Genomic DNA, 25,887 nt, shown 5'->3' on the forward strand with positions numbered 1-25,887 from the left:
TAATTGTGGGCCTCAAATTTTTGGGAAAAAAAAAAAATGAACTAATTTTACTTTTTTAGTCAGTCTATGAATCAACAGGGTCATTTACCACTAATTGTGGACCATGTACAAGTTAGTTATGAATTAAACAATCAAGCTGTAAGAATTTTAATTAAAACAAACAAACAAATTATACATTTGTATATGTGAGGGTAAAACACAGTTTTAAACACATGACAGTTATCTTAAGCTTCAGAAACATCATGGTATTTTTATAGACCAAAAGCCCAAATGTTAATACTTTTAATACAGAGGGATGAGAAGGGCACAAATTCTAAAATAATTTTTAAAAATCTAAGCTTGAGCCCACTATATATCCAAATAGTTAATAATAAATTGAGAATCATTCATGCCTAAAAATCCTATTACGTAAACTGTAAAGCCACATTTTTAAATGTGCTGAGGACACTTCCCCCCCCATCACGTGAGAAACCAAATAATAATACATCTGTTTAAACAGAAGATGGCCAGTTAAGTTCCTATTTACAGCAACAATAATTTACCTATTTTAACAAAAGCATGTACATGAGTGTTTCCTTTAGTTATTGTTACATACAAAAATGGCACATACTATACTATGTTCTTTATAAAGGTCCTAATGCTATAAAATCATTTGCAAGTCTAGGCTGTTACAAATTTTGCCCTATACAGGCACAGTATCTTTCTGGGCCAGTCAGACCTACATTCCTTCCGTGAAGACAAAGTATAGTACAGTATTTTCTAAAGAGTGAGGTAGAGGATAAGCTGAAAAGGGTGCATTTTATGTATGTAACTAGATTCCTGAATACAGTTGAGGTATAGTTGTAAAGCAACATTAATGTCAGCATTTCACAGCTTTCAAGTCTGTAGCTTTTTCAAGGTCAAGAAATGTATAGCAGGTTCTGCTGTATGATAAGTACTTACCCATATGCACACATCTTGGTACATATATAATCACTCACACACAATATATATATACAGCAATAGTATCAACAAATAAACTTTCAGTATAATATTATAGATATTTTTAAGACACCCAAATGCTATTACAGTTCATAAAGTTTTGACTGAAGAGACAACCAAGGAAAACTTCTGTACCTATTCATTCCTTTATCAGCAAGGCCATGACCAACCTATTCCATCCGTGTGAGACAACATCCATTCCCAAAGTATGAAATAGCTGTTCTGTTAAACTATATTGTCTGAGAGTAGGATAAAACCACATGCACTCAGACTCATGAATAAGAAAGTTTAATATGAAATAGAATGAAAAATACATACAGCTAATTTGTGTAGACTGGTCAGCATTTCATTTTGATCTTTAAAGCCAGTAGAATGAATTTTGCTCACAGCATCCTCTTTCTCAGTAAGCCATGCATCAAAAAGGCACTGAAAGAGAACAGGAGAGAACACAATGAAAAGTCTTCAGTCAGGCCTTTCTTAGCATAATTTTTTTTAAAGAACATTCCAATTTATAACTGCAAAAACTATTCACCTGCTCTTCTGCAAAGTGCTGCCATTTACGAAGAATATCCTGCAGAAGGACCCATCGGTCTTCTGTCCACCTGCAGATGGCTGCCCACCGATTTCCAAAGCGCTAGAAAGAAACACACAATACAGGTTTGCATTTGTTTCCTTTTTTCCTTTTCTTTTTTTTTTCTTTTTTTTTTCTTTCTTTTTTTTTTTTTTAATAAGTCCGATTTTCCTATGGCATTACAAATTTTTTTGGAAAACACTTTCCTAATTCACTTTTTACAGTCTGAAGCCCTTAAAATATGTTGCATGTCATGATGCAATGGAACTTATCACCATTTGAAATAAAATCAACATGGAGAGAATAGGAAAAGCAATGCAGGCAACCCCAGAGAATTTTAATACTAATCTACAAACAGTTTTCTATTAAGTCTCTGGTACTATGCTCTTAAAAAAAACAAACAAACAAAAAAACCCCACCAAAACACCTCAGTTTAAAAACTTTCTAATGCCCAAAACATAACTAGTTGAAATGTGATTATGGTGACTCAAAGATGTGATGAAGGCAAAAAAGTGTCTGGTTTTTAAGTTGTAATATCAGTGCAGTTGATCTAAGTTTTTACCTCTTTTAACATGTTGCAGTGGAAAAAAAAACCCCACCACCTTATAAGCTAACACACCAGCAAAAATCAATCCCACTGAGGTTTCCCAGACATTTGTAGCTTATGCAACCATAAATGTTTTAAAATCACACAAAACACTACTACCTTCTCTCTCCCTTATTTTAGCTGAAAAAAAGCACTACTACCTTCTCTGAATTTCCTACTAGCTTTTATTGAAAAATGCCTAAGACAGAGGATGAGACTTAATACTGTAGTGATGGTGTGACATGCTATAAAGCCTTTATTACAATGATTTCCATTGACTTAATTACCCCTGAGTATCACATACAAATAATTCAACCGCTCCCAAATTAAAAAAAAACAACTTATAAAATCTGAAAGACATTTTATACTACTTTACTCTTATTTTTTATCTTCTTCAAAAGCATGTCTTGAAAAAAGGAAAAATAGCTTCTTCCTTCTTTCATATTTATTTATTCAATCAATGATTCTTAAGGGTCCCTTATAACTTGAGATATTATATGATCTATTTTTTTTTATATTTAGATATTTTCCATAGAGATTATAATTTATTTTTAGCAAAATTGCAGCATCCAAATGGTGGATTTTTAAAAACGAAGGATTAAAATTTGAATTGTTTTTTTTCTATCAGAAATGAAAGGATTTTATTTTGCACTGCCTAGAATATGAAAGGTAAAATTTCAGGATGCCATTTGAATTTGTGGCTTTACTAATTTTATGTCAAAATAAAAAGTCAGCAGATACCGTGTTTGTTATTTAGTAAATACTAAAACCATAACTAAACTTAAAGACTAAACAGGTAGCTGTCATGACATTGAGATAGACCATATTAGGTATTGGTTCATTTCAGAAAAATTAGAACTCTCTCTTTTCAGCTAGCATAATAATGCTATTTTTTAAATATGTCAAATATGTTACACAGCAATACAGAGAAGTATTTCTTTTCACTCACCTACTGCATAAATGCCAAGTAGGTTTTGAGGAAATTGTTCTGTTTGCCTTTTCTGAGCTTAATATCAGGATCATGCTTTTGGTATATATATGGAATTATATAGTGAGTATTTGCTTCCTTTTCCTATTTAGATCTAGAGGAAAATTAGGAAATTTTGCAAATCTAAGAATGTGATTTTTTTTTTTAATATATATATAAAAATTACATTTGGTGTTAGTGTTTGCTTGCCGTAAAACATAATGTGATCAAAGATCATCAATTCAAGCAAACACAAAAAAAGTTTTGAATGTGAATATTTCAGAAAGCATATGTCAATATTAACAGAAACAAATACTTGCTGGTGAAACTTTTATGCCCTTAGCATATAACAGATCACAACATATTTTATCCATTCATTTTACCCACTCACCATTAAATAAAAGTTGTCAAATTGTATGACACAGAACAGTGCAGAAAACTATTCACAGCCAGCTAATTCAAATTTTCTATTTTTAAAAAAATATTTTTTCCTTTTATGAAAAAAATCATGATTTCATAAATAATATTTATGAGCCTCACAGGCTGAATACTATGTATACTGTAATGTGTACTCAGTAACACCTTTTCTGCAAAAATTATATTTTTACTAATTTCATTGATTTTAAAACCCAAAGATCTTTATATAACAAAACAATGCATTATTCTTAATTTCATTTGTCCTGAAGCCATTACATTTCCAGTTTAGCTCAACACAGTCTCACCACCTCACCCTCCCTTTTCTCAAAGCCCAGAAGACAACCTAGCAGATCTGCAGTATCTAGCACTCGTTCAGGTTTTTATGTTTAATTGAACACTTTTTTTTTTTTTTTTTACCTTGACTACTCTGCTTGCTAATTACTTGTTAAAAAATCATAAGCATATCCTTCCTTATAGCTCAGATGCTTCTAACCTGAATCCTGACCTGAGACTGTCTTTCCTAACAGTTCCCACAAGTCGGGGTAATTTTTATTAACTACTCAAAAACACTGCACATGATTAAATGAAGTCATAAGAAATAACTTCTTGTTATTCTTTAATAAGATCGAAGACTATGTACTTCATTTTCCCTATATGCTTTTTCTTCCCGCTATCAGAGGAGAAAAATCTCTAAGTTTCTAAAATTTTATACATACAAATTGTGCGATGAATCACAATCGGTTGTTTTGATGCCTGATTTACACTGAAGTCTATGGATACTAATTAAGCAATGCATTTTAAAAATACACTACAGTTTTTACTGAGGGATTCATAAATCATCTCGAAGTTAAGCAGCAAAGGTTTTGGCACTTCTGATTTAGATTAACGTTTTTAGAAAAGTCTTGTCATAACCAGCTGTCTCTCCATTGGTAATGCACGTGTAGATCAGAATAAATTACACTGCACGAATCTAACCAATAGTTTGCACCTGCCAGAAATTTTGAATTCTCACACAAGCCAAATACAAAGTCTTTAACATGAAAAACATTTATTTTAAGCAGAATCTCTAAAAAGAAATGAATGGACTTCCATAGACTATGCTTTTTGAAGAAAATTTCATTCTTAAAGTGTGCAATACCATGAATTATGCAAGCTCTTACATCCACACCTTGCAAAGGGACTTATTTAATGAAGATATATATTGCATATATATATACACGTGCCTGGTTGTAGAGGAAAGCTTGGAGTTGGTGGAAATATACACTAATCTACACAAACAAATAACAAACTACTTATTACTATTTTATTAATATTTTATTAAATAATTACATGGGATGGATAATATATTTGAAATAAACTTTACAGTCATATTTAACTGAAAAATCATATTTAAATTATTTATATTTTTTCCTTGTCTTTTAAAGCACTTCCAAAACACTAGCTAAAGAATATAAAGATTTCTTTTTCTAAACTCTTTTCAGGACAACAATCTAAATATTCTCCATTAGAATATGAAGCAAATTAAATTAATTAGCCCTATACAATACAGCACCATATTAGATCATGAAATAGGGGTATCTACAAAGTTCAACCTGGTTTGAGCTATAGACTCAGTCTAGGATCATTAAATCTACACTTATATGGCTCCTTTTCTACCCCTAACTGTGATTCAATGCAGTTCCATATGAATACATACCACACATACTGGCCCATAAATCAAGTAATCACACATAATGTATGCCCTGGTCATTGGTATACAACCATCATTTTCCTTGACGTGTATGATAGCAACAGCAACAAGCACTAACAAAGGTGTATTGTCAAGTTTGTCCTCAGTTTCTTAGTTCCTCCATATGAGTCAGCATATTGTATTCAATTGCTTAAGTTTAAGTTACATTAACCATAGAGTAAGCCTCAAACTCAGTTCCCTATCTGTATATGTATGCTTTTTATATCACGCTTCTATTATATTGCATTGTTTTAATGTTTTATAAAACAATAAATCTTTCATTGCTAAAAGTATTATATAAAAATCCTCATACCTGAGTAATTTTTAAATATCTCACATTCAAGCAGCTGACTTTTCTTAACAGCCCTCATAAAGAAATACAGTTTGCTGTCAACGTCTGTAGTAACGTCTTCATCAGCTTGCCTTTATCGCTATGATACACCTTGAAATTTTTTTTTGTTTGCTCATATAGAACACACCAGAAACTCAAGAGTAGAAGATTAGATATCTGGCTCTGCATTTACTCCAAGAAATTTGCATACTAAAAAAAATTTTGCTGAGTCAATACAAAATACTATTTTCAGCAAATGATTTCAAAAAGCCACAAAACCTATCTTTTGTTTTGACTGAACAGTTTGACAAAACATTTAATTTTAATTAAACAAGTGAAACAACTAAGTATCTGCAGTGATAAAAGGGTTGATACTATACCCTGCTTTAAACCTGTTATTTCTCATGAGAGATCATAACAGCCATGACACCAAGATACACTGTTTGGTTGAACAGATTTAGGACACAAAGTTTCAAGTCAGAAATACCATGTCAGAGCTGACTATTTATAAAATTGATATTGACTACTAAATCATATGGTGATCAGCTTTACCTCCTTATTCACATCAAATAGTATTTGATTCTGTAAACAGCCTGTGTGACTTCTGGAAACTCAGGCTGAACCAAGGGTTTTGTTCCCAACACCTGGGAAAACACATCTCCAGAGAAACTAACTGAATCCAGACTAAAAAGTAAAAAACCTTCCTGCTCCCTTGAAATGCCTATTTTTTACAGCCATATCTGGAATTTTCAGAGAAATCTGCATGTAAAAGTTTGTATGAGGTAACTTCTTGTCACAAGTACTCAGTGAGCCAACTAGAACAGACATCCTCTTAGACTTGCTGTTTGTGAATGGAGAAGGACTCATGGGGGGTGTGATGGTAGGTGGCTGTCTTGGCCACAGTGATCATGAACTCATTGAGTTTAAAATTTGCAGGGTAATGATATAAGAGGACAGCAGAGTTGCTACCCCGGACTTCAGGAGAGCAAACTTCAAACTATTCAGGGAGCTATTTAGTAAAGTAAGCTGGGAATCTGCTTTTAAGAGCTTAAGAGTTCATGAGTGCTGGTTAGTTTTTAAGAACCACCTTTTAGAAGCACAGGAGCAGGCAATTCCATTGTCTTGTAAGTCAAGCAAGCAGGGCAGACCACCTTGGCTGAACAGGGAACTCCTTGTGGAGCTCAGGAGGAAGGAGACACTGTATAATCTCTGCAAGCAAGGTCAGGCCTCGCTGGAAGAGTACAGAGTTGTCATTCATTTTTGCTGGGAGAAGATACAAAAGACCAAAGTTCAGTTAGAGCTGAAACTGGCCAGTTTTGTATCAGACCACAAGAAGGGCTTTTTAAAATATATTAAGAGGAGATCTAAAGAAAACATTGGACCAATACTTGCTGAAGATGGTCATCTGACTAACAGACACGAAGAAAAAGTAGTCACTCAATGCATTTTTTTGTCTCAGACTTTAATAATACTGACAGACCGTAGGCTGCCTGGTCCCCTGAGTCAGAGGACCATAAGTATGGGACTGGTGACTTCCCATTTGCCAACAGTGAAATCGCAAGGGACCAGCTGTATCAGCTGAATGTTCACAAATCCATGGAACGTGATGGGATTAATCCCAGATACTGAAGGAGCTAGTGGATATTACAGTAGGACCCCTCTCAATCATCTACTAAATGTCTTGGGAGGCCGGGGTGTGTGTGTGTGTGTGTGTCTCTGCTGACTGAAAGCTTGCCAATGTTATTCCAATCTACAACGAGGGTGTGAGGGAAGACCCAGAGAACTACAGACCTGTTAGTCTAACCTCAGTTCCTGGAACAATTATGTAGAAAATTATACCAGGTACTGCTGGAAGGCATTTAAAGAGCAACACAATCATCAGGCGCAGTCAACGTGGATTCACAAAGGGAAGGTTCTGTTTCACTAATTGGATATCGTTCTATGGCAAGGTCACCAGCTGAGTGGATGAAGGGGAGTGGTGGATGTAGTTTTTCTAGATTTCAGTAAGGCTTTTGTTACTGTCCCTCACAGCATCCTTCTGGACAAGTTGTCCAACTGCGGGATGAATGGGTTGACGGTGCACTGGCTGAAGGGAAGAACTCAAAGGGTTGTAGTGAGTGGTCCACTCACCAGCAGTGTTCCTCAGGGTTCAACTCTATGGCCAATTCTGTTCAATATATTTATCAACAATCTGGATGCAGGAGCTGAATGCACTGTTAGTAAGTTTACTGATGATATCAAACTGGGAGGTGCTGTTGACTCTCTTGAGGGACAGGAGGCCTTGCAGAAGGATCTAGGTAGATTGGAGCATTGAGCAACGATTAACAGGATGCAATTAACAAGTATAAACGCTGGACTCTGCACCTGGGACAGAGTAATACCAGGCACAAGTATAAATTGGGAGCAGAGTGGCTGGAAAGTCACCCTACAGAAAGGGATCAGGGGGTGCTGGTCAACAGCAGGCTCAACACGAGTCAGCAGTGTGCCCTGGCAGCCAAGAGGGCAAACCACATCCTGTGGTAAATCAACTAGTTGGTCAAAAGAAGTGATTACCCCGTTGCATTCAGCATTGGTGTGGCCCCACTTTGAGTGTTGTGTGCAGTTCTGGACCCCACAATTTAAGAAGGATGTCAAGGTTCTCAAACGTTTCCAGAGAAGGGCAAGAAAGATGGTGAAAGGGCTGGAAAGCAAGTCCTAGGAGGAGCAGCTAAAGGCTTTGGGCTTCTCTAGTTTGGAGGAAAGTAGCTGGGGGGTAACTTCATTGCTTGCTACAGCTTCTTGAGGAGGGGAAGTGGAGAGGGAGGTGCTGATCTCTTCTCCCTGGGATTCAGCACCCAGACGTGTGGGGATGGTTCAAAGCTGCATCAGGGGAAGTTTAGACTGGACGTTAAGAAGCCTTTCTTTACTGAGAGGGTGGCCAAACACTGGAACAGGCTTCCTAGAGAGGTGGTTGACATCTCAAGCCTGTCAGTGTTTGAGACATTTGGAAAATGCCCTTAATAATATGCTTTAGCTTTTGGTCAGCCCTGAAGTGGTCAGGGAGTTGGCCTAGATGATCCTTGTAGGTTCCTTCCAAGTGAAACAGACTATTCGTTAACATTCCTCACTTATTTTGATGTATTTTTACAAAAACTACCCATAAATAATCTTCAATCAAAGCATAGTACCCTGAATAATATGAATATATAATAGACAGTGTAAATTATACTCCTGTCCCTCAGCAGGGGAAAAAGCTATCAAGAAGGCTTTGACACATATGACACAGATCTTTTTCCAGCACAGACCCCAACCCCTGAAGCCTGAGGAGGGCCCTAATTTGCACTAGCCTGCAAGAGTCGTTAAAGGACCTATTGTCTACTGGGTATAATTAGAGAAAAAAAGCTCCCTGCATTCACAGCTTCTGTATGTTATACAGCCAGTTCTCTGGGCTGAAGATAATTTCCAACTTTTTTTTCCGGAGTAATTAGTCAGAGCATAGGAACAGATTTGCTAGTATAGCAAATATATATAAATATAACAAGTATATATGTATAACAAAATATAGCAAGTATAGCTAGTATAGCTCTGATTTTGCAACATTAGATATAGATTTGAGCCTTACTCAGCAGCTGCCTTTTGTGAAGTCTCTGAACTGAGCCTATTGGGGGTCTACAAATTAGAAGTCTCAATAGTCACTTCTCAGCAGCAGCATAAACAGAGTCTCACATGTCACACACTGATATGTCAGATAACCAATGTTACGTAAAAGTGGGTTTAATAGTCACACTCACCAAGGGTAGCTGTAATCTCTTAAGACTATCTTAGCTTAACAGCTGTTTGTAAGAAAAGAACTGTAATTGTGTTTATTTTTCCAAGCAAGGTTAACTTTTCTATGGATAATTTGCTTCAGGGGACACTTTTGGCTTCTATGTCATTAGCTGCCACTTAAATAGGTTTTTTTGGCATATGCAATAAATCTTAAGGTCTTCTAGAATGTTCACTTGAAACCACTATAGATCTTTGTGATCCTGTTGAGACTTAAATCTGTAAGTGACCTTGTTATGGTTGTTAAAATTGTTTTGTACAGATGCATGCATAAATATATGCATTCAATACATATATATTTATATCTATGAAAATGCATTACCTGTGGTGGTGCATCTCAGACCCTCCCCTGGGCTGCTCTACAATCTCAGGAATCCCCATTAGGCCTTAGCTTCTATGAAATGAGTTGGACAGTTAAGCATCCCTTGACAGTACTAGCAACTCTTGCATGGCTGAGTTGGGAAACTGCACTGGCTGTACTAGGAACATTCCTTATCTGAACACCACCACCACTTGATAGCCCTGAACGTCCCTTAACAAGACTGGAAACACTCTTCATTACAACTCTGAGCGGTACAGTACATCAATAGAATTTTTTTTTTTAAATATCCATTAATTACTGACTATGATTGTGGCCAGGACAAAAAATTACAGATGACTAAAGCAAATCATCTCCAAACCTATAAACAGCAGTCCTAAGTGTGGCCCTTTATGCTCTCCTAGACCACAGCAGACTGTCAACAGCATCTCCCTCTGAGTGGAACACCTCTCAGAGCTCACAAACTCCCAAGTCTGCAATACTAGGGGGACCGCTGCTGAAAGCTGATGATGGGGGCACGAGATAACTTTCCTACTTCTCAAGGCTCAACCCTTTGCTCATTAAGAAATGCAAATGAATTCAATGTATTTCACTGAACTTGAGCTGAACTTTTAATAGGTATATACGGTTTTACATGTATCTCTATGCTTCTGTTCCTTTGTGTCTATGTGCATGTGTGTGTGAACTATTTACTAACCTCACAATAAGTATAGCATAAGCATTACCACTCTGAATCCATGGTTAAGCCACTTTTATAATTTAAGTAAATCCCATTTGATTGTCTTTGTAAACAATAAATTAGTGGATGATTAAGTGCTGCTAAAACCCTATGATCAACCTTAAACTCTGATTATTCCATATATCCTTAAGGCATACACTGTTGACCAAGTCTAAGACTATGGATCTATCCTCACCTCAACTCTATGAAGTGTTTAGAAAGCAAGGGGGTCCTCTCTGAACCTTGTGACTTAATAGGAGGATTTCCCTTTCTCCTTATATCCTTTAGACATAAACCGCTGACCAAGTCTAAGACTAAGATTGGATCTAGCACACCTAAGTTCTATTAAGTGTTTAGAAAGCAAGGGGTTCCACTCTGAGTCTTGTGACTTGATGGGAGGGTCTCTCTTACCCTTTTACATTTTTAATCTCTGTGTAAATCATTCCATCTTAATTTAATTTGATTCTTCTTTGTGTAATTTATCTATGTAGTAAGTGAGTGAACCTTGACATTGAACTTTGTGAAGTTGCACTACTACAAATTCTTATCAAAATTATTTTGTTAATATCCTTGATGGCAATTCTTTAACCAACTTAACCTAAACCATGACATCAACATCTCAGAAAACTCAGACATAACTGAATTGCATCTGCCTGGAAAATGCAGCCTTGACTATTACATAGCAATAACTGTTCACTTTCTTCCAAATCTGATCCTGACCAGTACCTCACTCAGGCAGTATTATTAAGCTCTTTCATCTGACAGTGAATGCCCTTGTTTTGTTCTACTTTTAAAAGTTAGACTGTCAGGTACATAATCAGGCTTTGAACTTTGCTCCATCGTGCTTTTTGTCAAATGCTCTAATGGTTGTGCCTGCCAACACATTGTATCTCCCATGCTTATATTCAGTTTGCAAGTGACATTGAAAAAAAAATAAATATCCAAACAATCTTTCTGTGCACTCAAAAAAAATGTAGCATTTTGTTACAATAGTAGGGGGACTATATTAACTCAGTCTTCCTGGGCATAAACTTATGAAAGCTTGCACACCTCCCTAACACCCTAACCCCACAGTTTTATATCTGCATTTTTTTTGTATTAACATCTCTAATACTGCTCCATATTTTTGACTTCCAGAGAAATGATATTATTGAATCTTTCTTTCAGATTCTTCTCTAAGACAGTGCAATGCAAGGAGGGAACTGAAGAGCAGCTGGAGTGTTCCGTACCACTCTGCACTCTGCTCAGACCATGCCTGTGCTGCAGGGTACGCTGGCTCAGGAATTGCCTTACGAGCGTCTTTCTAGGAATATACTCTCTCCATGACTTTAATAATTGTTCATGCTTTATCCCAATAACAGGTGCCTTCTCCACTAGTGCAGTTATAAATGGTGTATTTCCGTTTTGTTCCATTTACACTTGTGATTCCTTGTGTTTTTTTTAATAGGGTAAATACATTGCAGTAACACCTGAGTTCTATTTCAGGTTGGATTCTAGTAAGGGTCAGCCACAGAAGATGCACAGGATACAAACGGCACCTTTGCAATGAGTGTAATACTAGAGGGATACAGGTGTATTGCCTGATGTGCTCTTAATTGCTCAGATATCTTTATGAAGATGTGAAATTAGATTACACGTCCAACAATCCACCAATCTTTCATTTGTTTTTCATACTAATAAAAAAAATCATGAAAGGCAGTAAAAATCAAGTAACTAATAATTTTATATTTTGTTAAAGAAAATGTATTTTGAATTAAGAAATTTAAAGTGCTGAAGCTGTTAAATGGCACAACCAGGCCTTGACCCTTGTACAGCCCTAATCCAAGCCTATTTTAAAACCCAGTCAAGTTAATCAGTAGGAAAATAGAAAAACAATAGATGATCAATTTGTATACACAGGTGCTCTCAGAAATGCAGGTGGTTTTAGAAAAAATAATATATGTGAATCAGAATTGCTTGTTCAAAGACTAAGTGTGCTTGAAGGATTGTGTGAGTTAAAGCAGGCAGAAATAAGGTCATGATCTGAGGAGGATCTTGGAACTGAGGTAGAGACTGGCACCAAACAGATGAATCAACTGGGACAGAGTCAGGTGATGGATTCACAAAACTGACAAGACCAAAGGAAACTTCTAAAAAACTTTGAACATTGACTAATGATTTGATAACTGTATATAAGCTGTGCTACATCCCTTTGTTCTCTGCCACTCACTGAGGTGGTGGCCCAACTTTGAGTTGTAATTAAAGCAAACCTAGTGGTACCCACATCTGTGTAAATTTTTTCTTTAACACTTTTTTTGTAATTCTTTACCATAGGCCTTTTTGAAAGAACCTACTGTTTGCCAACATGGAATAATATTCTGGTTGAAACTTTTCCCAGTCATTTTTGTATTTAATTTAATTTTTCTTCCATTGAAGATATTTTCCTGCTTTAGTTTATTTTCTGGAACTGTGTGTTGCAAGGGATGTGCTTTATTCCAACAAACAGAATACAAGAGCTGGCAAGAAATTCTGGAAGGTTAAGACTGTTTTGAACGGGTACACCACAGTTCTGACACGATTAATTTAAAAGGAAGTATTTATTGAAAGATCAGCAGAGGCTGCATTGTTACCTCGGCTGGGTTGTGCTTCCTGAGTGATTAAGAAGTTGCAGTAAAGAAAACTGAGACTTCATTTTGAAGTGGCAGTGCTCAGCGTCTTAGCCAAACATCTTCTACCTACTCTAAATTCCAAACTAATTATTGTTTTACTCGTACTGGTACCCAAATTAGTTGGATTCAAGATAGCACCCGGATATCTGTCTGTGCTACAGCTATACCTTCCAGCTGAATGTATTGATAGTTTCCCTAGAGACACCTTAGGCTTCAATACTTCAAAAACCAGAATCCTTTTTATTTTCTTGGGTAATGAAGCAAAATGAAATAAAAGTACTTTCTCCTTTAAGAAAGAGAAAAATAGAAAAATAGAAGTAAACTTGGTTGTAGTACTGCCATACTTCTTGAGCAGTGACCCTGGAGATCTCACCACCAACACAGGAGTATCCTTTTTTAATGTATCTCAACACTTTACAACAATTCACTCAAAAATTACCCATTTAAGTTAACTCAGAAGTTACAGTAAGAGAATTACTATAGAAATAGTACAGTAAGAATAACTTTTTCAAGATGTGAGCGAAATATTAAACTTTCTTATAATAAAAGCTAGCATTTGACAGGTATTTAGAACATCTTGGCTGCTAGCTTCACCTCAAATGTATCTCCAACATGTCATTCTTTTAAGGATACTCAAGTAATTGCATTTAGAAAACAGAATATATGGAAGTTTTTTTTTTTCTGTTGATTGTTTAGGCTTTGTGTCAAAATGCAATTTAGAACAGGTTTGGACTTCAAGGATGTTGCTCCTAACTTGTCCCAATTCTAGTACTCTGGAAAGCCTTGTCATAAGAATCTAAATGATAAACCATTGTAAAAATACATGTATACTGAAGAGGACATACACTGAAACAGAGAAATGAAACTGAGGACAGACTGAATCGACCCCCTTCACTTCCTAGGAAACATGTCTACAAGAAACTAATGGGAAAGAAATTATGACTTTCACAAAAAAAAAAGTGTTTCAGAAAAAAAACCAGCATGTTATTCATATTTCTTGATAATCACTATTTGTCTACAAAAATATGATCTTGCACACATTCACTATTTGATGTTGTTTATTTTTTAAAAAGTTCTATTTCAATTTTGTGGGATCAGCACTGCCATTAAAAGACACATGTATTGGGCATTATTTAAAATGAATGTGTCTTTAAGCACTTGCCAGTAGATAATGACACTTTATATTACTGTAACACCGAAATATATCACATTTATCAAAAGTTTCCCATCAGAAAAAAGTTCCCATTCTCAGTACCTCACACTGCTGAATTGTGTAGCTTCTCACATGAAAAATCATTCTCCTTAACTACAGCAGAGAATCATGTTACTTCTGTCAAGGGTAAAAATACAGTTAAGAAATAACAGGCAAACACTTGTCCTTCGATAGATAAAACAAGTTGATACTGAAGGAATCGCAAACCAAAAAAGAAAGTTGCTCCCGGGTATGTGTTTTTTCTCCAAAATACATGTGTTTATCCACCTATGCAAAAGTCATGCCCTATAGAAATATTTATTATCCTCCAAAATATCTCCTGAGATACGCTCAATTCTACTAGTAGTACTTCTTCAACCTTATTAACACTTGATGACAGAAATAGCTTCTTCTCTGAGAAACAGAAGTTTAGTCATTACCTGAAGCTGCTCTTCCAGTGCAGCAGTAGCTCTGTCTCCACTGTTTTCATCCACCACCACTACCATATGGGTTAGAGAATTCACTTTGACTTGTTCTTGTTCCAAATCTTCTTGAAATGCCTATAATTAAAGCATATGCGTCAGAAAATGTGTTCCAAATAAAGAAAATGCTGTGTGTTTGGAGTCCCACTGCCTGATTAACTTCCATAACCAACGAACTATGAAAACTTTATAATGCTGTCAGTACTAAGTAATTTAAACTTCTTTTGTTACCTTAGCATATTGGGGCAGATTTCCATTCCTTTCACAAAAATAGCTTGCTTTTACTCAAAGTCTTAACTCTTGATATAATATTTCAGACTGAAAATGTGGGTAGTGAAATTATTTGTGATTTAGCTGACTTACAGATCTCAGTACAGTGTGTGTACATACCAATAGCCCACTGGTTTTAAATAGCCACTGGATTAGATTTTGTACTTCATACTAACACATTAAAATAATTTTGACAAAGTGATAGAATATTTTTAATGACATAGCTTTTCATTAAACAACTGTTAGTATCTTCAGCTTGGCACTCCTACAACATTAGTAACATTGGATGAAACTGCTCAGGAGATGACTCAAGATTAGAAAACACATACAGCACCCTCGTTTCACTTATTGCAGAAACCAAGAAAAATAGTGAGAGGCACTCTCCAATTTCTGAATGTTTGAGGAAAAAAACTTTCTTGCCCTTTTAATTTCTGTACCCACTTTCAGCTGTAAGCTGCGATAAAACTGAAGACAATCTTTTGCTGAGAAATAGTCAACAGCTGCAAGTGAAGAAACTTCTCTCAAATCTGCACAAATTGATATTTGAGTAATTCCTAAACTTGGCAAATTTCTACAAGTCTTCACATCTCTCTGACTGTCCCACAGTTTCCCAGGGTTCATGTAATAGATCCAATCGTTTCCTCCTTTCTCACAGTGCACAGCAAAGTCCAATGGGAATTCTAGAGTCTTCAGGTGATGATTTACAGCAGATTCACTGTACACTTCAGTTACATTAAAAAAAAACAAAACAGACTGAGGTACTGTAAGGTACAGTAATACTTTAGTAACACCCCCTTCATGGGTTTTATTGTCTCTTACATTTTTTCTTTTTTTCTTCTCACTTGCCGTGAAAGTTGAAATCTCTACTTTGCTATAGTTTTTTAACTAAACCAAAACCAGCCCAGCTCCTGTCAGGCACTAGGGAATTGAGCAGCCAGGGCTATCTGCTATTTCCTTTGCTGACACACAACAAGAAGACAACAAAGATGGAAAGAGGTGGAGCTAAAGATGTGCTGGCACTGAAACTTCAAGGCACAGAGAAGGCAATACTGAATTTCTTTTCATATTTTTTGTTACCTATCTCCAGCTTTTTATTGGTATATTAACAAAATATACATTTTTAACTCTCAATAGTTAAACTGTTTTACATTACTGGGTTATGTGTTGTCTTCCTTAAAACTTGAAATAACTGCTCATCCCAATCCCTTGGAAAAAAACATGGTATTCAGGACCACATCCTGCCTGACACTTTTCAGGTGTCTACCAACAGAAGGATGTGAGAAACCGAAGTTCTCAATTCTGCAGAGTGTGTTCTAATGCGTAGTACTTTTTGGTTGTTTGGTTTTGGTTTTGGTTTTGGGTTTTTTTTTTTAATATATAGCTTGACTTCTAAGAGCATCAAGTCCGACCATTAACCCAGGACTGCCAAGTATAGTATGACAGTCACAGTCTGAAAAATAATGGCTTACAACATATGCCTTGTCACAATGGAAACCTTGACTGTATTACAAACTATGTTGAATTCCACCATATCAATTTTTATGCTCTTTTTTCAAGTAGAGTAAATCACTCAGGTATGAGGAACAAGACCTTGCTGAAGATTAGGTCATGCATTTTAAACCTCTGTTAAAGCCTATTTTTTTTATTTGAAAAATAAAAATTAAAACATAATGTGGCTATAGGCAAGAACAAATAAATTTACAGACTACTTTGTTTTTAAGGCATGAATTCCTTACCCTAACACATTTCAGTTTTAATTCCTCCATAGCCATAGCCTTAGAGCCAATATATTTACAGGAATCCTCTTTTTTCTGACTTTCATGCCTGTGATTAACATTTGCTTCAGAGAACTAGACTATAAAGCAATTCTCAAGGACTGTGAAGTACACCAAATTGTTAGAGCAGTCCCTGGAATTCAGATTTCTCAACATTTTATGCCCCAACACTTGATCAAGGAAGAAGGATCAGACTGTATAATACAGCTTGCTTCCCCCATGTTCAATCCCCTCTTTCAGCCATAGTACAAGAAACACCTTGCGCTGTAAGTCTACAGCCAGGGAGAACGTGACTTTCATTTGCTTATTAGTGGGTATCTGAGTGATGGCACCCCAGAACAAAACCAGAGTTAGCAATGCTCTCCAACTACAGGAGTGGAGGGCACTTTGGATGTGGGAGTCTTGGACACAGTGTGAAAGACTTGAGAAGTTAAGGAACTAATGAAACCAGAAACAAGTAATTTTCTAATCCCCAGACAGATTCAATTTGCCCTGAGCTAAAGGTCTGTTCCTCATAATCCATGTGTCTATTTTTATCATGAAATTCATTGGAGAAAATTGTTTGTTTACAATTTACAATTACAAATTTTATAATTTAAAATTACAAAAATGTACAGGACATTTTTGAAAAAGGGATTTATCGAGGGAAGTCTCAAGACTAGACCATGCTCTGTTCAAATCATTTAAACTGAAGTTTCTAACAAGTTTTCCTGAGCTTGTAGAGGTAGCATATTTTCAGGGACTTAAAATGTAACATGGATATGGATGATGATGCATAGAGACAGCAACAAGAGAAGCTCATACAACTCCACAGTTAATTCTTTTAATTCCCATCTATCAAATAACAACTTACGCAACTATGACATAATGTACTTCAAAGTGAATAAAAGTACCTACCTAATGCATGCAAATACCCAAAGACAAATTCACCCCTGACGTTTGAACAGTTAGGAAGTGTCTCATTTTACCTTTGCAATTACTTTGAAGTACTGAAAAATCCTAACATTAATGTTTTCTATAATTTCTGATAATTTCATAAAAAACAAAAAGTAAAATACAAATAACTAAGCAGCTTAGACTCTTTTAGAAACCTAACTAAACTATAAAATCTAACTATAATTTGTATAATATAATGTGGAATAATAAAATCAATTCAATTCAAAGTACATTCTCGTTTAATTATAAAATTTCTAATATAGTGTTCTGCTTAGACAGCTTAACATTCCTTAGATTTTTATTGAAAAGTATCTCTCTCTCTTTCTTTATAAATTTATAAAGCTTGGGTATAAAACCAGGACAAAAGGTATACTAGCAACAGCAGACAAAATACATAAAATACTGCTGCAAAGACCAAAAGCTCTTTACGGAAATATTTGACTATTACTCCAAAATATATTGACTATGCCAGATCTCTTACTAGTAGTGTATATCTTGCTAATGACCTGGCTAATAAGGTCTTCTAGAGTTCACCTCTCTTCCAGTCCACTTAGAAAACCATATGTACTATCGAGACATTAGCCCTGTATGCTACTGAACAAAGTAGCATGCTGGAAAGAATGTTGTGTGCTTTCTCTGGCCTCAATAATGGGTGCCATTCCCAGTACACAAGTACACATTACTGATTTTCTTTTTTTTTTTTTTTTTAATAGGACCCGGCAGAGAAACTGAAGTGTCAGTCACAAGAACCAACATTTTGAGACATCATGGAGAAAAAAGTAGGATAAAAGAAATCAGTTGTATGGAAGTTATAAATCAATGGGGATTAATAACATGAAATACATAGTGTGAAAAGTGGTTCCTAATGAACAGATAAAGAGGGAAAGTCAAAATTATAAAGGTAAAGCGGACAGGGAGACAGGATGACAACAACCCAAACCTATACTGTTGCTTACGTCTGTTTAATTTGAAATTATCTTTGACTTCTATATCTTCTAAGTTCTGGTTCCTCCCATTATACAACATTGTTTCTGAAATGTCCAGAGTCAAGTGAGACTAAGAAAAAATACGGGCTATGTTAGCTTTTGCTTCTTTGTTTGCCTGTTTAATAATGAAGCTATAACTGTGATATTAAAATTCTATTGTTTTAACCCTTGCTATGGAAGGTAGCTTTACTGCATACAAGATACAATAAAATTACCTAAAATTTTCACACAATCCTTGAAAGAATGGAAGACATCTTGTTCTTTGACTTACAAATAAGACAAACTGTAGATGAATAGAATTTTAAAATTTAAGACCTAAACAATTTCTTTCCACCTTATTAGCTATATCGTCATTTGTACAGAAAATAGATTTGAAAAATAATACACATAATTCTGACTCACTCATCTCACCAAGGATGAAGAACTAGTATGTGGGAGAGAGATTTCTGCATGTCTACACTCAGAATATTCAAGCACAAGCTAACGAGCCATTTCCCTCAATATTAGAAAGAAACAAATTAAAGAAATAGCATAAACAAAAGGATTACATTTTGCTTTAGTATTCAAATACAAAAAGCACAGATATAGGAACAAAGTTATTAAAGTCTTAGTACTCATGTATTTAAAATCTTTCAGGATTCTTTCTCTAATTAACATTTCATGATTACCTGCCATCTTTTTATAAAAATAAAATTCAATATCAGGATACTTGCTTAGCTACCAAATCCACACACTGAAGTGCATTGTATTCTCACAGGGCAAGCACAGACAGTGCCAACAGCAGCAGTAGGCATAGAATTTGTATTCTTCTTCAGCAGTGCTCCTTAACCAGACTGCAGAAACTTTGTCTTTAACACAGAAGTGGATCACGTGGTCTTCTGCAGCTTTTGACCTCTTTTTTAAACAACTGTGAAAGCGCTTTCAGTTTGAATTGTTTTTCAGGATTATTTGCCCTCTAGAACCTGGACTAGCACTGATACAGGCTGTCAAGCAACAAATTTTAAAATCTCTCAAAACACAAAGGAACTAAATTGCTTTGAACCACTGATGCAGAAACTTTACAGGTTATCACAGTAAATCTCCATGACTTCCCAAGTCATCTCTGTTTCCTATACTTTTCTGTGTCTTCCTATCATCATCACCATGCGTCATGGAGACATGCAAAAAAAATTCCTAACATTTAAATGAATATGAAGCTAGACAATTTAATCCAGTAAATTAAATAAAGCTATTACACAAATGATACAGTCTCTTTTTAATTCTTAATTATTCCAATTAAAGAACTACTCTCATGGAATGTGGAAAAAAAATTGGCCAAATTCTCTCTTACACTCCATTTATTAATTTGTTATTTTTCATTAATTAAATACATTACTACAAAGTATTTTCTAGAGTTAGTAATAGAGTCTGTTATGGTGCCGTACAGTTACATATTCAGAGTACCAGGAGTCATAACCAGGATTATATAGTCCAATTATGACTACAGCATCACTGCTACTACAGCATGCAAGGAAAAAAAAAAAGGAAACACAAGTATTAAAAAATCTGACATATTCTTATTGTACTGATTACTTAAAGGATGTTACAGTTGCCTAGCATATTTTAGTATATAGTTTATATGTACAAAGGTAAGTGTTTTTTTTTAATATCAGGATAAGTTGTGATAAAATAACTCTACAAAAGCTTGTTACCTGTACAAAACAATGAATATTAAATATAGATTCCATACTAGTCCTGCCATTAGAACATAGCAAAGTTGAGCTTTTAAAATGTCAAAAAATCAATTTAGCTTTTATGCATTTGGAAGCATACCTTATGTTCTTCTACTTGACGCTTTAGGTCCTCTAGATCTGGACCTAAGGGCTCCAAATCGATTTTCTTTGTCCTTTCCTCTGTTTTTGTCAGCCAGTCAGCTAGTTGGGCTAGTTGCTGATTCTGCAGATCCATTAGGATTTTATGTAAACTGTAGAATAAAGAAATAATAATTTCAATTTGTACAAGACAGGTGACAACAGGCAGAAATATCTGCATTGTATACTCTTAACTGATGTTCATGAGGCTACACCTCAAGCTAGAATATAAAGAATATAAAAAAGATGTACTTTCAAATGGTTAACTTAAGATTTGCTGAGTTACAGTTTTGAATTAAGCAAACTGTTTTGAAACTTTTTTTTTTTTTTTAACCTCAGTAATGTGTATAATATACAATCTGTTAAACTTTTGGCCTTCAGTTGCATTTCTATTAGACGTGCTTGGGAGTTCAAAATCTCTACTATCTGGTTTCTTAAAGCTTGTACTGTCCGCTACATTAAAAAAACACTCAGACAGCTGTACTTACCAGGCTCCCTCAAATGTACAATATTAAACAGAAGAGAAGAGATTATTAAGTTTTCAGATATTCAGTGGAGAATGCTCTGGAGAATTAAATGGGAAATACTGCAGTTTTGACTAAATAAATTATTTTGATAATTAAGTTTTCCTCTCCAATGGTGCATTTATCACTCTGAGATGCTTTACTATGGAGAATCCTATTTGGGCAAGGTCAGGTGGAAGCAATGAAAAAAAAAGGCTGTTTTCCTTCAGCATGTTAATGTATTCCTTGCTAGAAGAACAAGGTACTTTCAATACCTAGTAAATACAGGGGAAATCCAATTTGGGCTGGTTTTACAGAGAGGCAGTATGCCAAACTTCCTCTGATATTCTGACCTCCCAAATCACTTTCCATAGAACCATTTCACTTTTATAGTATCCTTTATCAGTGGATTTTTCTCCTCTTTTTGTTGACTGCTTACTTTTGTTTCCCGTATGCTGTAAAGTGTGCTACCTTTTGTTTACATTTCCTATTCCATTACAAGAGAGAAGAGACAGCCTTGCTGTACTCATCTTCACAAAAACCATCTGGATAAACATGTCACTGTTGCCCTAAAGACTAGATTACAACAATGTGTTCAGAAGATTATGTTTTAATCTGAAGTAGAAAATAGATCCCGAGAATTTAAATTGTGTATAATAACTCAGAAATACATTACATTGTGATACAAAACCTGTCCATAATCCTCCAGTTGGGGCTTCAAACACAGGGGTTTGACCCAATAGGTCAAAATTAGCCATATTTAAATACATCACTCCTGAGAAATGTTCTCTTGCCCTAACCCAGGTTTCACTGAATTTATCACATAGTTTTTTTAATAAGAAATTAAATAGCACCATTCTCTGGGAAGCCCTTATCACTGTATACCTTCTACTGATTTCATGTTACCCAAATATGATGTGCTTCAGAAGATACTAGACAATTCAGTTCCCCAAGCAATGTTCTATAGCTGCATCTGAGAGATAAGTTTAACAATTGGTGTTGGAGGACATTTTAGTCAACAGAGTACCACTCAGGAGGTGAGTCTGCTATTTTCATGGGTTGATTTAAATGAAAATAAATACGGCAAATAAAAACCGCCTACAGTGAATTATTGTAGTCTTCTCTCCAAAAATATAATAAAGCTGGAGAAATTTTGGTTGAAACATCTGAAACCAATCAATGACTTTACAGACTATCAAAGAAAGATAGAATAAAGAAAAAAAATCTCAATACTCAGTAGCAAGCTGAAAAGAAAACAAATGTTTGTAATTACTATGAACACACTGCAGAAAAAAAGAGAGCCATGTTATGCAATTGTTGAAAATCATGGTTTTCCCTCTAATATTGTGGGCCATTCTGGTCCACTCAACTCCAAAAATATAAGGTTGAACTGGAAAAAGCTCAAGAAGAGCAAAATAACCAGAAATATATTTTATGGAGAGAATAAGGAAAGATATATACACTGTTGACCCTAACTTCTAATGAGCCAACTAGAGGGAATCACTTCAGTTACTAGTGACAAAGAAAAGCAAGCCATTCCTCAACAAGCAGGTAAGAGGTCCGTGGAATTCACTGCCAAAGGATGCCATGGATGATAACAGGCTCAAGGGGGTATTGAATAAATAGATGGAAACAAACAAACAAACAAACAAACAAACAAACAAATAAATAGCAAGCAGGTTACAAATACACAAAAATGTTTCCATCTTAGGAAGCTACCTGAGCTGAAAAAAGCTTGAGGTCAGGAGAGTCCTACAGAGAACTTCATAAGACATGAAGCATTGGATCAGACCAATGATCCATACTGCCCAATATTTGGTGTGCAGAGCAATGGACCCATGCAGTCCAGTATTTGATCTCCACCAGTCGCAAAAGCAGATGAGAAGATGCTGGTTCAGGAGATCATGTATCTCCCCTAAAGCTTATCCTTACTTCTTCTGTTACTGTCAGGATGCTGGGCTAGACCATTGGTCTGACTACTAGAGATATTCAACTTTTATTAAAACCACATTTGCAAAAGGAGGCACTCGCCAGCTGTAGTGAAGGACCATTTAAATTTCCACTGGATGTGACCTAGTATGACAGTTGGTAAACTTGGCCATTGGTCCCCTTTACAGAAAGGCCAGCAGGTGTACAAAATTCCTTATGACAAAGACCCAGACACATGGGTTGGAAACAGAGTTACTGTATCAGATGGGGATTAAAAGTATCCTACATAAGAAGAGGCTGAGAAATCAATGCGAAAGATCAGGTAAGTAACAGACATTTTCTTAATATACAGAAGGCAACTCACACAAAACCCACATTCAATAACTTTATTGCTTTAACCACTCTGTATCCTGCAGAACAAATTACTCCACTGTGGCATAATCACAAGCTCTTAGCTTTACGGAGTTTCTTTTCCTAGAGAGCACTATGTAAATCAAAATTTCAAACCAAGACAGAAATCTTTAAAATGCTTCAAAGATCAATGTGATTAACAGATTATTTTTTCTACTTTTAATTATATTTCTACCTTAAGTTATAGGACTTGCCCTTTTTCAAATAGTGTAATTTGTTTTCAGATAAAACCATGATAATATTTCCTGGAAAGCTAAGCCCCCTCTCACTATTTTTATGGGATCAAGTTTTATAAGTGTTAAAGGTTTGTTTCCCTCTTCCTTTTGTATCTCTGTAAACATTCTCTCCTTTTTAGCTAAATATTGTGTGATACTTGTTGAAACAGTCATGGAAAAAACTGAGGTAGGTAATATAAATTTTAGTTAAAGTTTAATCTGTTTCCAAGTTGTTGATATAGTTGCTGCCATTTGTGAAGCTTTCAGTCTCAACAGCATGCAAAGCTTTAAAATGTCAGGTTAAAAATCTGATACGAAGTTTTGTTCACAGGGACGTGAAATAAAAGAAAATCTCAACTGTTAGTCAATTCAGGATTGTTTCAGTCAAACTCCATATATATATAATTTTACCTGACATATTACTTACTTGCTTTGTTTTTCCATGCTTGCAACCCTGAGACTTTCCCATCGAGAATTAAGTAGATTCATTTGTTCTTGGATTTCATTCTCTTCATCATCTGAAAGTTTTCCAGTTGTTAGAAGTTGATTTCCAACTTGCAAAACATTGCCAACACGTCCTTGGTGAGCTGTTAACTCCATCATAAAACCCTGAAAATAAAAATAAAATCCCATTTTAAGTTTGATTCTTTGGAAGGAAAGAACAGACTGGGAGAAATATCTTAAGGTCCACCACTTTCAAAACATGATTTTCAACTTGGCATTTCATTTTTTCAACCCCTCCACAAATCTTCTAACACAAACTGGAAATATACCGGTTCATTTTGCATAGGGTGAAAAGTTGTTTTGTTTGGAAAAAAGGAAGCTGAGGGGTGACATTGCTCTCCACAACTACCTGAAAGGAGGCTGTAATGAAGTGGGTGCCATGTAGTAACAAGTGATAGAACAAGAGGAAATGGCCTCAAGTTGCACCATGGGATGTTTAGATTGGCTATTAGGAAAAATTTCTTCACTGGAAGGGTTGTCAAGCACTGGAACAGGCTGCCCAGGTGGTGGTTTAGTCACCATCCTTGGAGGTATTTAAAAGAAATGTGGATGTGGCACTTAGGGACATGGTTTAGGGGTGGACTTGGCAGTATTAGGTTTACAGTTGGAGTCAATGATCTTAAGGGTCTTTTCCAACCTCATTTTTATTCTGTGATTCTGAGGCACGGTCTCCAGTACTACCTTTAAATTCTCCACATAAAATAATAATACTAATAAAAAAACCCAAACAAACAACAACAAACAAAACCCCACAACCAAAACAAAAACACCCCATCCACAGAAAAAGGAATAATATAAACTAGAAATATCCTTATTTTGGATTTTTTACCTTATTATGGGATACGAGCACATAACTACTGAAGGTTTAATACAAACATATACCTCATGGGTGTGGAATTGTTCCTTAACAACTTCTACATCATTGGATATATCTCCTTGTGCTTGTAATGTATCTTCAGCAGACAGAAGCCATGTGAGTACTTCTTCCAAAGCAGTTTGGTAGTTCTCAAGATCCATTTCAGACCCCATACGCATGGTGCTAAAAGTCTTTTCTTCAACAGTTTCTAAAAACTGGTCAAAAACAAATTTTTAAGAGTAATGCAAATAGCATCTGCTCAGACAGTTCTACAAAGAAAAGAATATAATGCCATTGTCTTGTATTAGAAAACCAGCTTTTTGTAAAATAAAAGAAATATCAGATGGGTAATGTGTGGAAGTACTTAGCATCAAATCAGATAATTGACTAAGATCAGCTAATATCAAGGTTAAAAAAAATCATATATTAAATCAGACATTTTACACTAGAATTCAAAATTCCTACCAAGTATTCTGAATATTGACAATATGTTATACATGCTTTTCAAGAAACGTTCTGTTTTTTTATTTCTAGTTTACTGTTTCTTATTTAAGTATTTTCTCTTGGAAAACAGAGAGAAATTTATTTCCCACAGCAGCTAGTAAAATCATATCATAAAAAAACCCCAGCAAGTTGCATGCTGACAGTACAGAGAAACATTACAAAAGAAAAACAACGCTTTAGACTACATGCAATGCTATAAATTGAGCAATCCATTGACACCCATTCTGTGAAAACCATTCCAGAAAGCTGAAAATCTCAGAGACCTCATGCAAAATCCCAACTTTTTAAGACCAAACAAAAGTGCGTTGTTGTTGATTTCCTCTTCCCACCAAGGACCATCCTTATATTCATTCTATAGAAGCCAGGTGACTCTTAACAAGCACAAAAATCGAACTTCTGTTCT

At 35.4% G+C, this 25,887-nt stretch overlaps 1 protein-coding gene across 10 annotated transcripts in view; it reads right to left on the reverse strand.

Moving 5' to 3' along the window:
• DMD (dystrophin) overlaps positions 1-25,887 on the reverse strand; it is a 1,160,159-nt gene that overhangs the window by 766,426 nt on the left and 367,846 nt on the right. For all 10 annotated transcript variants that reach the window (XM_055801176.1, XM_055801179.1, XM_055801178.1 and 7 more), the window contains 6 exons: positions 25,007-25,195; positions 24,048-24,229; positions 20,525-20,675; positions 14,704-14,823; positions 1,514-1,615; positions 1,300-1,407 (listed from right to left, as the gene is read on the reverse strand). In XM_055801176.1, coding sequence (XP_055657151.1) covers positions 1,300-1,407; positions 1,514-1,615; positions 14,704-14,823; positions 20,525-20,675; positions 24,048-24,229; positions 25,007-25,195 — 852 coding nt within the window. The remainder of the gene's footprint in view (positions 1-1,299; positions 1,408-1,513; positions 1,616-14,703; positions 14,824-20,524; positions 20,676-24,047; positions 24,230-25,006; positions 25,196-25,887) is intronic.

Source organism: Falco peregrinus, chromosome 4, assembly GCF_023634155.1.
Source record: "Falco peregrinus isolate bFalPer1 chromosome 4, bFalPer1.pri, whole genome shotgun sequence".
Classification (NCBI taxonomy): Eukaryota; Metazoa; Chordata; class Aves; order Falconiformes; family Falconidae; genus Falco; species Falco peregrinus.